This window comes from Notolepis coatsorum (genome assembly GCF_963971535.1).
Source record: "Notolepis coatsorum genome assembly, chromosome: 4".
Taxonomy (NCBI): domain Eukaryota; kingdom Metazoa; phylum Chordata; class Actinopteri; order Aulopiformes; family Paralepididae; genus Notolepis; species Notolepis coatsorum.
The window spans coordinates 16,568,013-16,586,821 of NC_140168.1; the positions used below are offsets into that span (position 1 = coordinate 16,568,013).

General features: G+C 42.6%; 2 protein-coding genes across 2 annotated transcripts; one reads left to right on the forward strand and one right to left on the reverse strand.

Annotated features, from left to right (window-relative positions):
- Positions 1–2,702: 2,702 nt before the first annotated feature.
- On the reverse strand, positions 2,703–17,750 carry LOC311226429 (D-serine dehydratase-like; the record flags this gene model as incomplete). Its single annotated transcript, XM_084311855.1, has 9 exons — positions 2,703–2,792; positions 3,074–3,179; positions 3,698–3,760; positions 5,504–5,630; positions 6,026–6,144; positions 6,484–6,664; positions 10,134–10,284; positions 11,722–11,851; positions 17,728–17,750. The coding sequence occupies 9 exons, from the start codon at positions 17,748–17,750 to the stop codon at positions 2,703–2,705; spliced, it is 990 nt and encodes a 329-aa protein (XP_084167981.1).
- On the forward strand, positions 7,458–9,336 carry LOC311227560 (kelch-like protein 28; the record flags this gene model as incomplete). Its single annotated transcript, XM_084313284.1, has 4 exons — positions 7,458–7,485; positions 8,235–8,694; positions 8,836–9,279; positions 9,315–9,336. 4 exons carry the CDS (start codon positions 7,458–7,460, stop codon positions 9,334–9,336), a joined length of 954 nt encoding a protein of 317 aa, XP_084169410.1.
- Positions 17,751–18,809: the final 1,059 nt, after the last annotated feature.

Sequence of the window (18,809 nt, forward strand, 5' to 3'; positions counted from 1 at the left end):
AATGTCCTGTCGCTCAAATATCCCAACACGTAAGCGCTGTAGGATATACTGTAACAAGAGAGGGCACATTAGCAACAGGACAAGTCACGCGGATCTAACTTCTTGCAGCAAGAAAAAAATCTGACTGTTTCTAGTGTATTGCTGTTTTTACATTAGCCCGTGTTTAAAATGTTGTGCAACTTGTGTCAAATTACGATACACTTTAGTTGTAGTTCATTTGTTTTAGGCTACAGGGTTTGTTATTTGGCAATGCAAATCAGATTGGGCCCAGATTTGGAAATTATCTACTCTTTTATGGTTAGTTTGGTATAGGGCGAGGCTTGTTGATTTAATTTTCAACGTAATATTCTAATGTTGTATTCATTATATTTGGCTTATCAGGTGTTTGAAGTTGACAACATGACATAGGGGAATACATGTAAATATGCTAAACTCTAAATGTGGAAAATAATAAGCGGTCATCTCTTCTCTCTCTCTCCATAAATGCAGGCGTATAATTCTATGCCTCACTCGTGGTCTCTATAATAAAGCTATAGAGTTGAGAGACCCGGGGAAAACATTGCATTTCAATTGGTTTCTTTCTGCAATCGTCATCCCTACATGGATCCACCCCCCACCCCCCCCCCCCCACTTAAGGACACTAGGGCCGATATAAACACAGAAATCCACCTTTCTCTGAGCTACCTAGTAACATCATGATAATAAGAACCGTTACGTGGACCTCAGATGGGAGGAGGCGGGACTTCACATGATGCTGCTGAGATTGACACTTGCTTCCATTAGAAGCAAGCTATAGCTTTATTGCGACAACCAAAAGCGGGACACCTGGTCACCCTAATTGCGACCCATCCACAAAGACAACACACACAACCTGTTGTTCCTACCATTAAAAACTGAGTCTCAAACTTAAGACTTTCTCGTCTCTGTATAAAATAAATGTATAGGCTATGAATTCGCTTGCAGAATAATAATCTTTTTATTATTACACGAACGCATGTCGGTGTGTGTGTGTGTGTTTCGTATGCTATCGTTAATGAATAAATTACCAAAAAAACGCTCAGAAAACACAAATAATTTACTATCGAGTATCAATCCAAGACTGCATTTCATAAGGAAATCAAATGCAATGTCATCTTCTTCCTCTTCCCCTTCTTCAAAAACCACTCTCAAAGAACACCTACGGGAGACTGCAATTCGAAACTGGCCCCTGTAAATGTCCTAACCCAACCCCCTCCAATGTACAGTAAATGACCAAGTATGGTTTTGTCAATATTCCAATGTACAGTATGACATATGACAATACATATGACCCCCCCCCCCCCTTTTATTACGTGTTGCATTGTGTTGTTGTTGTGCTCATGTCGAACATCGATGGTCTTTATACCCGGGTTGCGTAAACAACACTGGCTCTTTGTTTGGAAGAAGTTCTTCAGGGCAGCAGTACTTCTTTCTATTGATTATACAAACGTTTTCGCTGCTATTTGTTTCCAGACATGTGCTGCCTGTAACGGGACTCCCTAACGGGTATCTCGTGTATAATAAACACACCCCTACCCATGTGTCCCCATGCTGTTTGATTGATTGATTGATTGAAAACTTTATTAACAGATTGCAGAATGGGTACAGTACAGTACTTAAGCATTACATCACGCGCAGGAGTGGTTTGTGAACAATAAACCATGCCTATGGGTGGTCGTTAGGCCCGAGCCTTGGGGCACCCCGCAGGTGAGGGGGGCCACAGAGGAAGTGAAGTCACCAAGTTGGACAGAGAAGGTCCGGTTGCATAAGTAGGACCGGAACCAGTCTAAGGCGGGGCCCCTAAGGCCTATGTGATGCTCGAGGCGAGCTAAAAGGATGTTGTGATCTACCATGTCAAAGGCGGCTGTGAGGTCAAGGAGTAGTAGTAGGGATGGGTTGCCTGCATCAGCAGCTGAAATCGGGTCATTTAAGACACGGAGGAGGGCCGTTTCAGTGCTGTGTCGTGGTTTAAAGCGAGATTGGAATTTATCATGAATGTTGTTGTGTTCAAGGAATGATTGTAGCCGTGTGTAGACTATGCACTCCAGGATTTTTGATAAAAATGGTAATTGTGAGATGGGTCTAAAATTTGCAAAGACAGAGGGATCGAGGTTGGGCTTCTTTATCCGGGGCTGGACCACAGCATGCTTGAAGGCAGCTGGGACACATCCAGTGCTGAGGCAGGCATTTAGTAGTGGTAATAATACGGGGAGGACAGAGTCAGGTACTTCCTTTAGGATGCGCGAGGGGAGTGCATCAGAGGGGCAGTTTGTTGGTCGCAGGTGTTTAATTATAGCATCGGAAAGGGAGGAGAGGGAGACCGGGGCAAACTGGTCAAAAACAGCAGGCAGTGGGTGGGGGGGAGGAAGAGGGAGAGAGATCTGAGGGCAGAGACTTTGCTGATGAAGAAATGTTGGAAGCCTTCACATGGAGCTAATGAGGGTACAACAGAGGGAGTGGCACAGGGGTTGATGAGGGAGTTTAGGACTTTGAACAAAGCCTGGGGTTTATTGGAACATTATAAGACATTTTAATACCCCGCAGATACACTGTCCAATGGTAAAAGAAAGAACCATAGGCAAAAATGTGTAACCAGGCGGGTCTCAAAGCGACTCCCCAGGTCTACTACACATAATAATTACACGTACACAAATCTCCTCATCCATCCCATGCTGGACCGTCGTTCACCACCCGCGCGTCGGTGTCCACTTCCCCACCAGACGACCCCCAGAGTGGATGTAGTAGACGGCGTGCATCATCGCCGTTGCACACGACTGCAGAAAAACCAAGAGACAAGACAACTAAAGTAACGATACAAAATACAACACTCTAATGTAAAAGTGAACGGGAATCCGTGTCGACTAGTAAACATACTAACGTGGTAGAGGGATTTAACCCTTTCACCACCACTCTACCAAATGGTTAACCCTTTCACGGTGACAATACAGAAGGTTAACCCTTTCACTGCCACACGAAAACACTAGATCACTACAGATGGTAACCCTAACCTTCTGTAGTGTGGTAGTGACAGGGTTAATGTGAGTAACATACTAACGTGGTAGGGGATTAAAGTGAGCAGAGAACCCAGTGGGTATTTGCCGTAGTCCAGTCCGCCGGAGATGGGCTCCACTCTGCCATGTTCCTGGGTCATAGACAACAGCCTACAGAGGGGTAAACGGAAAACGTCTCTGATTATTATATCAAATATGACACCAATGAATGCCAGATGCTGAATTCTCAAAACATAGTAAATGGAGGAGAAGAGTCCAGGAAACACTCCGATGTGATTTCCTCGTCACCATGTCGGATCATCACTTTGCCAGAAACCTCGCTGAAGAAGAAAAACTTCTCGCCTCGAGTCAAATCGGAGCACCGTCTCTGTCATTTAGCTCATTATATAAGCTGTGTTTTCTTCATCCTCTCCATCCTTTTCTACTCGTCAGTATTACATTATATAATATAGCATAATGGGAATTCTATTCAAAGCACCCTATGAGAATGCATTCATTTTCAGCATCTGGTCGCAATCAAACCCCTACACTTGGAATTGTTAGTGACATACTTGAGAAGTAAAAGTCGGCCTGGACAAGGTCGTCAGCCACATACAGTAATTACTACTGTGTGACTGATATGCTATACATTGATTCTGCAGTGTGAGTACGGGTCGGTTTGGCATTACTTGAGATCCGAGTGTCCTTCAATCAGGGCGTATCCAGTTGACAATTTTCCAGCTCCATCCAAACTGAAAGGAATGAGTAAGAACAGGGAAATAGTTATGACAGTGTAAACCGCGACACTGTTTAAATCAAGTGTTTTACCAACATAGTACAATTAGGGCTGTCCGTTTATCGCGTTAATTCGATTAATTAATTACACAGCTAATTATCGCGTTATGAAAATTAACTCAAAATTAATTAAAACATTAAAAAAATATAAAATGTGTTTTTTTTTTATCTCATTCATTCCATAAGAACGTAGAATAAACATTTACAGACTTTCTTTTTTTAAATGGCCCATTTGCATGTTCTTGGTATCTGATTAGGGACATCTCAGGGAATGTATTCCCCGTGTCAGAAATACTGTCTCTGTTACTAGGCTTGAGTAAATTGTAATGAACCAAATGAGAATAGCAATTCAATTCTTATTTTTTATTTATTTTTTTTGACTGTGAATAACACCATGCTCAAATTGACCAGACCTGACGAATCTAAACAAATGAATAAAGGGAAGATGATTAAACAGAAGGTTTTGTAGATACAGTACTGAATTCTGCCATCCGGACACATGCAATTTGAAATATGATTATAGAATATAAAATATCAGGCCTAAAATGGTTATGCTGTAATTAATTAGATTAATTTTTTAATCGCCTGACAGCACTAAGTACAATACTAGTAGTCCAGTCCAGTCACAGTCGATCAGCAGTGCAATACTAGTACAGTACTATAGTACTAGAATAGTAACGAGTCCAGTCCAGCCAGCCAATAGGCAGTGCAATACTACTAGTAATCCCTTAAATCCCTTGTGCAAAGCATCCGCTTAGTTTTAATGTGATTTTTTTAATATATATATGTTTTTAATTACTTGATATGGTTTGAGTATATTATCTAGAATTTTGTGTAAATTGTTCAGCACTTTGTCAACTGCTGTTGTTTAAAATGTGCTATATAAATATTAAAACTGACTTGACTTGACTTGAATCGTACAGTACCATGGTACTATAATAGTACCCAAGTCCAGTCCAGCTATGATCGGTATTTTTATTTTTATTTTTTTATTTAACCTTTATTTACCCAGGCAAGCAAGTAGGAACAAATTCTTATATACCAAAAGCAGCCTGACCAAAAATCAAAAGCCTTTTGAGGGGGGGTGGGGGGGGGGGGGGGCTGCATGTACATAACAAGGTTATGTACATGCATACAAGTAAAAAAAAATAAAAAGATTACAGTAGCAATAGTATACAAGGAAAATGACAATAAATAAGGGAGAGAGAAGGAAAGCGAGAGAGGGAAAAAGAGAAAGGGAGAGTGAGAACCAGAGGGAGAGAGAGAGAAGAAAAGGGGAGATGCACAGATAATGTTTACATTTAGAATGCCTTGTCGAATGCATCCAGTGAAATGAACACATCAATGCATACTTTTATTGTCAAAAGTATGCATAATGTTGTGTTAATTCCACGACAAGAGATATGTATAGTTAGTTACCTGAAATTGTCTAGTTTTTAACCCTTTCACCGCCGCACTACCAAACGGTTAACCCTTTCACTGCGACAATACACAGAAGGTTAACCCTTTCACTGCCACACAACAGCCGGTTAACCCTTTCACTGCCACACAACAGCCGGTTAACCCTTTCACTGCCACACAACAGAAGGTTAACCCTTTACTATCAAACCGACGGCAAGAGAAATTAAGAGTTGGACAATATCGGTATATCGGATATCGGTAAAAAAGCCAATATCGAACATCCCTAACTATAATACTACCTGAGTCCGGTCCAGCCACAGTCGATCAGTAGTTGATTCCTGTGTGGACAGTGTCCAATGACTCGTGTCAAAACACGCACAGCTACATCCTCCAGACGGCATGAGCCGATCACTGACTGCTGCATGTCTGAAAAGAGCCATACAGAGAATCTATGATGTATAATGTTATTGACATTATGCTTTGCAAATCTTATTTAACACGCACATGCCAAACCCTCATACCTGCATATACCTGCATGTGCACACACACACGCATGCACGCACTCACTCACACGTATGCATGCACACACAAACACACACACACATACACACTTTTTTGTAGATCTGGTATGTCATAAATGTCTGGATGTAACAGTACTGTCTATCTGTATGACATGATGAATTGAAAATGGGGGACCCTGATGTAAACAAGACGAAAGTCTTTCTCTGGTCTGCATCCCCTGAACAATTGTGAGCCGAACTGTATTGTACCCATTCTGCAATCTGTTAATAAAGTTTTCAATCAATCAATCAATCACATACCATAGAAGACGTAGTTTCCTGGATGCACCTCACTGAGCCGGGCCATGTCTTTAACTGGATGGCTACAGGAGGGGGTGGAGCCCATGCTGGACTTACAGGTGATGCCGAGACACTTCAGTCTGAAGAGAAACCAGAGATGTTCCCAAAACCACTCAATCAATCAATCTAACACATCAAGGTCAATTCGATCAAAACAATCTACGTGTTAGGATTCTATTTGACTGCAGGATTCAATCTCCAATCGGCTCTATCAGCTCGTCTATTTGAATGGTGCTCCTGGGAGGAGACTACAAGGAGACTACAAGGTTTCTACGTGAAGCCTTCCAAACTGGTCTTCATCACCCTGTTTGATGACATTGAATGTCAGGCTTTTGAATACCTGTTTTAAGTCTTTAAATTGAGAATTCTGAATTTATGCTCACAGAACTAGTGTTACAAGGCCAACGATCATGTCTTACTTATCCATGAACTGAAGAGTTAACGAGGTGGTTTCCTGGGCAACCGCCTGTATTTGCTCCTCCCCTCTGCAGTTATAAGTGTTGCCGCAGTGGGCGTATACTCCGGTCAGCTCCACCCCCTCCGTCTCAGAGATGGCTTGGGCCAGTGTCAGTGCCTCTGGCTCAGAGTGCAACACACCCGCTAGGGGAACAGAACACACGGCTCTCAATAGGTTCTGGGGGACGTGTCCGATCGGATCAAGGCCGCGGTCCCACCACAGTCAGGAGTCAGGACAGACTTTTTATTTTTTATTTTATTTGTCACGTATAAAGTACAAGTACATGATAGTAAAATGCTTGGTTATGTACTATGATGACCATCCTGAAATTGTGCTTCATACAGTAAAAAAGTTAAAGAATAAATACTAAACACTATACAAGATATACTATAATATTTTGTATAATATTATATATATTTTGTTGTATATATTGTAAACATAAAACATAAAGTTTGGATATTTGTGTTTGGTAGATTATTTCTCTGTTGTAACAATGCTTCTTGGCAATAGATTGTATACCGTAGGAAAGCCTGTTTATTTACTTTTTAAATGGTGCCCCATTTGTAAGGAACATGCATTTGTGGGATGATGAGCAGCACAGCTGAGTATGTGGGTTGCGCCCCCATGAGAAATATGACAAATCTTATTCAAACAGCTTATTCTGCTGTCGCTATTGACTCTTGTTTGGTGGATTGGATGATTGAAGTCTATCAGTAACAAGGAAGAAATGAGACATATTGGCCATTTTACAACGTATTAATAACAGTCAGGAGGAGCCTCAGTAGCATGTGGAAGAACCATACGCAGCCTGGCACCTCCTCAGATATGGCCCTCGATCTGACCTTCCTACGCTGAGCTATGGTCACTTTCCCACACCTACCCCCTACCAGGGGCCATCCCATATCTCCAGTCTGAGACCGAACTCCATCCTCCAAGATGACACCGCTCACCCCCACAGAGCGGGGTTTATCAGAGACTACCTCCCGAATTTGGGAGTAGAGAGAATGGAATGGCCTGCCAACAGTCCTGACCTCAACCTAGGCGTGCTGTTCGTGCTAGGGTGACCAACACAACCACGTTGTTGGCTGACTTGAGAGTTGCGACAAATCCTGCGGTTTGAGGAGTGGAATGCCATCCCACAGCAGTGTGTGACCACGCTGGTGTCCATGGCATGAGGAGGTGAGGTGCCAGGCTGTAGTGGCTGTGTATGGTTCTTCCACACGCTACTGACTGAGGCTCCTGACTGTTAAATTAATCAATTGTAAAATTGCCAATATGTCTTGTCTTGTTTCTTCCTTGTTACTAATAGACTTCAATCATCCAATCCACCAAACAACACCAAACAAGAGTCAATAGCGACAGCAGAATAAGCTGTTTGAATAAGATTTGTCACATTTCTCATGGGGGCGCAACCCACATACTCAGCTGTGCTGCTCATCATTCCACAAATGCATGTTCCTTACAAATTTAAAAGGTAAATGAATAGGCTTTCCAACCGGTATAAAATGTATTGCCAAGAAGCATTGTTACAACAGAGAAATAATCTACCAAACACAAATGTCCAAACTTTATGTTTTATGTTTATATTAGTGCTGTCAATCGATACAAATATTTAACTTGATTAATTGCATGATTGTCCATAGTTAACTCGCGTTTAATCGCAAATTAATCGCACCCCCCCCCCCCCCCTACCTTAAACGGATCTTTTTCAAGTTCCAAGTTTTAACCTGTGCCTGGCCGCCACCAAGTTTATCTGCCAGAACTTTGAGGAAGTGTGCCAGACGGAGGAGTTCTTTGAGCTCACAAGGGCCGAGTTGGATGAGATTGTGTCCAACGACTGTCTTAAGGTGGTCACTGAGGAGACTGTGTTTTACGCCCTGGAGTCCTGGATCAAATACGACGTGACGGAGCGACAGCAGCACCTGGCCCAGCTGCTGCACTGTGTGCGCCTGCCTCTGCTCAGCGTCAAGTTCCTCACCCGCCTTTATGAGGCCAACCACCTGATACGCGATGACCACGCGTGCAAGCACCTGCTTAACGAGGCTCTCAAGTACCATTTCATGCCTGAGCACCGGCTCTCCTACCAGACGGTGCTGTCCACGCGGCCGCGGTGCGCTCCCAAAGTGCTGCTCGCGGTGGGAGGCAAGGCTGGACTCTTTGCCACCCTGGAAAGGTATTGCCGGGTACCACTGGTGTACATTTTAAGCCCCTCTCTATAGCCAATGATTCAACCTACTGTATGTCAGTGCTGATTTGATATGTTATGTGTATAACTGTAATATATTGAGTGTTTTACATTTTTTTTCTCTCGCAGTATGGAAATGTATTTTCCTCAGACAGACTCATGGATTGGACTCGCCCCTCTCAGCGTACCCCGGTATGAGTTTGGAGTAGCAGTGCTGGACCAGAAGGTGTACGTGGTGGGAGGCATCGCCACGCACATGAGACAGGGCATTAGCTACCGGAGACACGAGAGCACGGTGGAGAGCTGGGACCCCGACAGCAACACCTGGTCCTCGTTGGATCGCATGGCCGAGTGTCGCAGCACGCTGGGGGTGGTGGTCCTGGCGGGGGAGCTGTACGCCCTCGGGGGCTACGATGGCCAGTACTACCTCCAGTCGGTGGAGAAATACGTCCCCAAGATGAAGGAGTGGCAGCCTGTGGCGCCCATGACCAAGTCCCGCAGCTGCTTTGCCACCGCCGTGCTGGATGGCATGGTGTACGCTATCGGGGGCTACGGCCCAGCTCACATGAACAGGTATAGTGTTAGGCTATTTTGTTGTCTCTCTGTAGAAATGGCTTGCATCTGCCTTGAGTATTATTACGGAGTTTTATTTTATATTTCACCTTTTACTTTACTATATACGATTAATTGTATTTATCACATGGCACAACTCCTGCCCTTCCTCCCTATACTTTACTATATATAAGATTCATTGTATTTATCACATGGCACAACACGAATGCCCTTCATCCGTATACTTTACTATATAAGATTCATTGTATTTATCACATAGCACACAACACTAATGCCCTTCAGCCGTATACTTTACTATATAAGATTCATTGTATTTATCACATAGCACAACACTTCTGCCCTTCATCCGTATACTTTACTATATAAGATTCATTGTATTTATCACATAGCACAACACTAATGCGTTTTAAACGTTAGAAACTTGTTACATTCACCGACACAAGGGCTGAGTAATCACACACCCTCCCTCTCTCTCTCACACACACACTCTCCCAGCTCTCTTTCTCTCTTGCCCCTTCCTCATCTCTCTCACCCCCCTCTCTCTCTATATCTCACACACACACACACACACACACACACACACACACACACACACGCACACACACACACACACACACACACACACACACACACACACACACACACACACACACACACACACACACTTCAGAAACAAACATAGTATCAATGAGAGCATCAATAATACACCTGAGTGAAGTCTAGTAAAAAAATATATACATATATTTTTAATCGTGAGTTAAAAAGAATAGTGGCGTTAATAGAATCGGGCGATAACGCGTTAATACAGCGTTAACTTTGACAGCCTTAGTTTATATACAATTCAATGCTCCTACCTCTTCCGTTACCACAGTCTAGTTTGAGCCAGACGTGCCACAGCAGTCCGTCTCTCAGTGGTCTCTTCCTGAGCCGCTCCAGAGCGTCCGGGTGGTCCAGTAACACCTGGAACAGACTCAAACTCTCTGACAGATGTGCACAGCGCTCCACCTACACACACACACACACACACACACACACACACACACACACACACACACACACACACACAGAAAATCCTAAATTAGTTAAAGGAACACGCCAGCATTATGGGAAATGCGCTTACCGTCTTCTCCAAAGTCAGACAAGAAGATGGATACCAATTTCCTTTTACAGATACCAATCTGTGCGTTCAGTAGAAAGCTATCCGACGTCTAGCCAGTCTAGCTAAGCACAAATGAATGGAAGCAGATAGGGACCAGCGAGCCTAGCCTAAAACACCTCTCCCAGAGTTTTATGCTATTAGGCTATAGTGGTCTGTGTCCGCTTCCATTCATTTGTGCTAAGCTAAGCTAGCTAGCAGCCGGATAACTTTCTACTGAACGCACAGCGAGGAAATTGGTATCTATCTTCTTGTCTGACTCTGGAGAAGATGGTAAGCACATTTCCCATAATGTTGGCATGTTCCTTTAATGAGGAACCTGTTTTCGCCTGTTTTATACTACTATCACCGGCATCTAAGAAGGGAGATCCCCCCTTGAACGACCCTTCTAAGGTTTCTCCCCTCCACATTGCCTGTGGTGCTTTTTTCCTATTGCTGGGCTTTTAGTGAGTTTTTCCTTACCTTCACGTGGGGTGTGTCTGGGAGTGTTGCATTTATTTATTTTACATTTTATTTTGGATTTCATGGTGTTTTTTGTTTTGTTCTTGATTTATTGTGATGTTTCTTCTTGACTTGTTTAAAGAAGACGTGTCCGGCCCATGGGGACATTAACGTGTGTTGTCGGGCTTTACAAATACATTTGATTTGATTTGATTAATGAGAGAGTCAGGGTATGATAGACTAGGGGGGTCATGGAGGTGCAGGTAAACGGGCCATGGTGTAGGTGTGGCCGGGTAGCGCAGCGGACTAAGCGTCTGTCTACCACCACAGAGACAGTGGGATCGGATCCAGCTGTGGTGCCTGCGGCTTGGCCGACCGTCCATACTAACACAATTGGCAGTGTTAGCGGGTGGGAAGCCGGCGAGGGTGGGTCCTGGTCGTTGTAAAACAGCGACTCCTACAGATCGGTCGGGGCGCCTGCACAGCAAGGTTGGGTCCTGGGAGAGGTAGTGTGATCCTTCCACACGTTACACTCCCCCAGTGAGAGTCCGCGCTGCCAGGTGAAAAGAAGTGGGGATTGGCTACACATGTGTCGGAGGAAGCATGTGATAGTCTCCGCCCTCCCAGACCGACGGTAGGGGGCAGAGCATGCAACGATCAGGTAGGGGATTGGGAATTGGCATAACGACTAACAATGGGATGGGAGAAAATCGGAAAGGGGGAAAAAGATAAAGTAAATATATTTTTGTTTTTCAACGGGCCATGGTGTGCTTTTCCCGCTGGGAGGTGGTGTGTGGACGGACAGGGGACACTAGATTATGTAGGATATGGCAGATTGTGATTACCTTATCAAAAGGAATCGAGTATGCATAGAGGATGTCGTCAAATCCATGGTCGCCATAGAAACGGGCTTCGGCCAGTGTGGAAACAACTATACACCTCCGGGTTCCACCTGTCATTATATCAGCACACTCGCTTTACACACACACACACACACACACACACACACACACACACACACACACACACACACACACACACACACACACACACACACACACACACACACACACACACACACACACACACACATACACACACACACACACACACTAAACACCCACCATTCCCTTCTGTTATTGTACTGAGAACGCCAACCCCCCCCCCCCCATCATTCGTTTCCGTTACCATCAGTAGCACAACCAAGGGTGCACGACAGAGTACAGCAGCTTGCAGTGGGCCTGGCCACAACACCAGAGGGAGCTCCACAAATCATGTTCAACCCAGATTCGGCTCAAACAAGGGACTAAACACGTTTAGCAATTATGCCACAACAATGTGGAACGCTCTACACACAGCTGTAAAATAATGTGAATCCCTACCCTCCTTCAAAACCACTCTCAAAGAGCACCTACGGGTGGCTGCAATTAAAAACTGGCCCCTGTAAAATGTCCAAACCCCCCACCCAACCCCCTCCAATATACAGCTTCTTCCCCTTCTAATGTATATATATTTTTTATGATCTCTTTTTCTTAAACAGTACTGTATATTTGTATGTCTTGTATGTCATAAATGTCTTGATGAATTGAAAATGGAGGACCATTTTTTTGGCCTGAGTGAGATTCACCAACTGATCACTGAAGCAGTTCTGAAATTCTTGCACGACAGACTTCTATAGGAGAATATAAAGTGCTGCTTATAAATGTAAATGGGGGACCCTGATGTAAACAAGACGAAAGTATTTTTCTGGTCTGCATCCCCTTAACAATTGTGTGTATTGAGCCGTACTGTATTGTACCCATCCTGCAATCTTGTGACTGCAACTTGTTCCTGTTTGCGGACGACTCAGCCCTGCTGGTCTCTGACAAGAACAAGTTACAGGTTGAAAAAGCCCTCAGCTCGGAACTAGGCAAAATCTGCATATGGCTCGCCGACAACAAACTATCATTACACATGGGCAAAACAGAGTCCATTCTCTTCGGTTCAAATAACAAACTCAGCAAGACCGACGGCTTCTCGGTTACAGTGGGTGACAATATTGTCACAAGGAAAGATGAAATTACCTACCTGGGTTCCATCCTAGAGGCTAATCTTTCCTGTGACAAAATGGCATCCAATGTAATAAAAAAAGTCAACCAACGAACTCGATTCTTGTACCGGATCTCCTCTCTGGTAAACAAGAATACCCTGAAGACTCTAGCAGGAGCACTCATTCAAGGGTACTACGACTATGCTTGCACCTCATGGTACCAAAGCACCTCAAAGGCACATGGTACCAAAGCACCTCAAAGGCACTAAAAAACAAATTACAAACATCTCAAAACAAGCTAGTCAGACTACTGCTTGACCTAACTCCTAGAACCCACCACCACCCTGCCCACTTTGACAACCTAGGATGGCTTAGAGTAGACGACAGAGTACAGCAACTTGCAATGGGCCTGGTCTACAAGATACACTACGCGACCAAGGTACCCATGTACATGTCAAAATACTTCCCAAAGGTCAGTGAATACCACGATCACAACACCAGAGGGAGCTCCACAAATCATGTTAAACCCAGATTCGGCTCAAACAAGGGACTAAACACGTTTCGCAATTATGCCACATCTATGTGGAACGCCCTACCTAAAGCTGTAAAGGTATGTGAATCACTACCCACCTTCAAAAACACTCTCAAAGAACACCTACGGGAGACTGCAATTCGAAACTGGCCCCTACAAATGTCCTAACCTAGTTGTACAGTAAATGACCAAGTATGGCTTTGTCAGTATTCCAATGTACAGTGTTCAATGTGTGTGTCCCCCCTACCCAACCCCCCCCCCCCCCCCCCCCACCTCTAATGTACAGCCCTCACCCACCCACCCAACCCCACCACACCTACCCAACCTCCTCCAATGTACGTCAAATGTATATACACTCTTTTTCTGGACACTTTTGTATCACAAACAGTACTGTATTTGCAAATCTGATATGTCATAAATGTATAGATGTAGCAGTACTGTCTATCTGTATGTCATGTATGTCATATGATGAATTGAAAATGGGGGACCCTGATGTAAACAAGACGAAAGTCTTTCTCTGGTCTGCATCCCCTTAACAATTGTATGTATTGAGCTGTACTGTACTGTACCCATTCTGCAATCTGTTAATAAACGTTTCAATCAATCAATCAATCAATCAATCAATCAATCAATAGAAAAGTTAACATGAGTTATTTCTCGAAAATTCGAAATACGTCCAACAGAGGGCAGTAATGCGCCATACTGCCGGACATTTCAAAGACGAAGATTAGGTTCCTCCAGTGAGTCTGGCGAAAACTTTATTAACCGATTGCAGAATGTGTAAAAATACACAGTACAGCTCAATACACACAATTGTTAAGGGGATGCAGACCAGAGAAATACTTTCGTCTTGTTTACATCAGGGTCCCCCATTTTCAATTCATAATGACGTATACAGTACACAACATAGATACATATACAGATATAAAAATCGAATAATCTAATCTAAATATAAACATGACATTTATGACATACATGACAGATATACAGTACTGTTTGGGGAAAGTTATGTGAACACAGAAGAGCAGAGCTCGTGATAACGGCTGCAGTGGCTACTTTTGTGTTTTATATTGTTAAAATATTGTGTGAGCAAAAAAATTAAAGAACAATACATTTTTATGAAGTATAGTTAATTTACTCATATGTACAAGCCTGTTTGTAGAACTGCCCTGTGTTGTTGACCAAGCTAAACCCGATGGGAACATATGTTTCAATATTATAATTATAATAATAATAGTAATAAATTGTATTTGTATTATTATCACAGTCCTGTCGCAATACTCCAATTCAGCCACTGAGTGGGAGTGGCGCTGTGAGCGATCCGAGACCGTTCTCCCATGAGGTCATGGGCTCGTGGGCAGTGCTCGACCTAATGACTGACAGGTGGGCGTGTTGACCTGTCTCGCGCACATGAGGTGATATTCTCTTTGACTTCAGTTCAGAGTGTTGGTCAGTAATTAATTTCTCGGTGAGTCACGTTAGCTACTACTACAATTTGAGCAGTTATGTCTTCCTTTACAAATTATTCACCAAGTAGTTACCGTTCATTAACACGAGTTGAGGATGATAGATAGATGTATTATTGTACACAACCGACGAACAGAATGTTAGCTAACTAACAACCATTGTGTTTCTGCTACAGCATCATTCAACAGGTCGGCTGAAAATGAGCAAAATGGCGTCGAGTCAGGTGAGGTTTCTCAGCCAGTTCGTGTTTACAAGATAACATTAATGCTATCATTCTTCTAAACATTTACTGTAATGAACAGACTACAGACTAGATAACGCCATCAAAGTGAAACGAGAGACATTCATAAATGGAAGGTTAAAACCATTCACCATACATTCCATGAGGTATGTGATATATAATTGTAACATTACTGAAATATTCAGCTTGATTGCCACAAATTCTACGATGATGCTTGTACCTTGTTGTAAGTGATTTTGAAACACAACCCTCTTAATTTGAAATAGCAACCTGCTAGATAGACCACTAAAGTCTTAAAAATCAAAATTCAATTGAGGGCAAAACCCAATTTAACTGAGATTATTACCAGGGGTGTAAAGTACTTGAGTAATTGTACTTCGTTACAATACTTAAGTACTGTTTTGGGGGGATTTGTACTTTACTCAAGTATTATTAGAAAAATAACATCCTTTTTACTCCTTACATTTAAAATGCAGACCTACAAAGTACAAATCTTGCAGGTCCAACTATTTTTATTAGTATATTTGTTTCTTTGGCCGAACTAACGTTAACATTATTAATCCTGCGGCCGCGCTTTATTTAAAAACAGCCAATCAAATCCCCATCAATGGAAAATGAACCCGCCCATACCCATGCTGATTGGTCCTTGTGCAAGACTAGAAAGCGAGGATCTTTGATTAAACACCTGCTATCAGAAGAATACAGTCAGAATTATTTTGTTTACTTTTACTTTTTAGTACTTGTAGAAGCCAAAACCGACGTGGTGGATTTATATTGTTAGAATATTAGAATTTACATTGTTTAAACACTAGAGGGCACTCCACCTCCATTATGTGTAACGTTATTCCAACAATAGTCACCTTGCATTACAATTATTCTGTCAGCCTCTTTGGCAGTAAGTCATTATATTATTATTATAATACAACTCTTTTCTGTCAGTCTCTTGGTCAGTAAGTCATTATATTATATTATTATATAACTCTTACTTGTCAGCCTCTTGGTCACTAAGTCATTATATTATTATTATATCAAATTCAAAGTAAAGTTTATTGTTATTTTTCCATTGACATGGAAGCACGAGATAGTCAGTTACAGCCATTTGACGCTAGATATACACTAAACAAATAAATAAAATACAATCAATAAAAACAGTGAATTGATTCAGTAGCTAACTAATCCAAAATAAGAAACTTAGTCTAATTCAGTAAAACGGATCCAATTCAATAAGACTAATAGATTCACTGATTTAAAGAGATGGGTGCCATAAGGTGCTACAGTGCCGTGTGCAGAGGCATGGCAGTGATGAGCTGTGATGAACCCTTATAATGCGATATAACCCTTCCCTGTCAGTCTCTTGGTCAGTAAGAGTCATTATATTATTATTATTCAACTCTTACCTGTCAGTCTCTTGGTCAGTAAGAGTCATTATATTATTATTATTATACAACTCTTACCTGTCGGATGCAAAGACATTAAACCCCACTCCAACATTAGCCACAATGTATCAATGGTAATAATTAACGTTACTTTACCATCCGCTCTGTCTGCACTGCAGCAGCTCTCTCCACTTATGGAACGACAGATTTCTTGGAAAAATTTCTTTGGTACAGCCAGAGCCAGGATGTCCGTGTTTGGGTCCATGAGTCATGACCATGTAGCACGAGCTAGCCACAAGTTGCGTTTCTGAATGTATCAAAAGTCTATGAAGTAGGTGTGAAGTAAGCAGGGGTGTAAAAAGTACCCAGAAATTATACTTAAGTGAAAGTATGGGTACTGTCTCAAAATAGTACTCAAGTAAAAGTCAGAGTATCTGGTTAAAAACACACTTGAGTAAAAGTAAAAAAGTTTCTACTTTTAAATGTACTTTAGTACTAAAAAGTAAAAGTCAAAACCTTTTTTCTGACTGTCTATTCTTCTGATAGCAGGTGTTTAATCAAAGATTCCTGCTTTCTAGTCTTGCACAAGGACCAATCAGTATGGGTATGGGCGGGTTAATTTTCCATTGATGGGGATTTTATTGGCTGTTTTTAAATAAATTGCAGCCGCAGGATTAATAAAGTTAACGTTAGTTCGGCCAGAGAAACAAATATACTAATTAAAATAGTTGGACCTGCAAGATATGTAGGCCAACTTTGTACTTTATAGGTCTGCATTTTAAATGTAAGGAGTGAAAAGTGTTTGCTTTCTCTGAAATGTAATTGAGTATAAGTATACAAACCTAATAATACTGGAGTAAAGTACAAATCCCCCAAAACAGTACTTAAGTATTGTAACGAAGTACAATTACTCAAGTACTTTACACCCCTGGAAGTAAGCAACGTGTTGTTGGCACAATTCGAAACCATTATTTGTATCTGATTCCAACTTACTCCATAGAAACCTTGTTTGTTTTCCTGGCTCGTCGCACACGCACACATATCTTGCGCATCCAGCTGTGGACACACTCGCGCCTCAGTCAGAGCGAACACACACACACACACACACATACATACACAGGTATGGTGGCTCACAATGAACAAACTGTACCCAAGAGTCAAGACGCAGCAAGATTTTATGATGCTACAGTATGATAACTACAGTACCTGACATGGTGACCAATGACCATCATGAAAGACTGTATTGTGTAGTCTGATCCCGGCATAAAATACTATCTCACTGATGTCATTACACATTAACAATTTAATGCTCTTTCTTTACCTGCAATTCGAAACTGGCCCCCGTAAATGTCCAAACCCCCCCCTCACACCCACCCACCCCCTCCTAATGTACAGTTTCCTCCCCCTCGTATGTATATATTTTCTGTTAGGATCTCTGTTTAACAGTACTGTATATTTGCATATATTGTATGTCACAAATGTAACAGTACTGTATACCTGTATGTCATGTTTGTCATAAATGTCATGATTATATCTATGTTTCGTATGTCATAAATGTCACTATGAATTGAAAATGGGGGACCCTGATGTAAACAAGACTAAAGTCTTTCCCTGGTCTGCGTCCCCTTAACAATTGTGTGTATTGAGCCGTACTGTATTGTACCCATTCTGCAATATGTTAATAAAGTTTTCACTTTTCAATCAATCAAACCTCACTCACACACACGCACACTCTTTCTCTCTATGTCTCACACAAACACACGCATTCCCTCTCTTTCTGTCACTTACATGCCTTCTCTCTCCCTCTCCCTCTCTCTCTCCCTCCCTCTCCCTCTCCCTCTCCCTCTCCCTCCCTCTCTCTCTCTCTCTCTCCCCCTCTCTCTCCCTCTCCCTCTCCCTCTCTCTCCCTCTCCCTCTCTCTCTCCCCCTCTCTCCCTCTCTCTCCCCCTCTCTCTCTCTCCCTCTCTCCCTCTCTCTCTCCCTCTCCCTCTCTCTCTCTCTCTCTCTCTCTCTCCCCCTCTCTCTCTCTCTCCCTCTCTCTCTCTCTCCCTCTCCCTCTCCCTCTCTCTCTCTCCCTCTCTCTCTCCTTGTAGAAGGACGTTGATGACGTCAGGCGGTACTTCACCGTGACTGAGTGGACCGGGCTCCCTACAGCGGAGAAGGAACGATACCATAACATAAAGGAGAACCACCTGTTTCTGAAATCCCTAGGTATTAATAGTTGTTATAGTAACAATATTATTATAGAATGAATGGTCTTTATTGTCATTGTTACAGTGTTACAACGA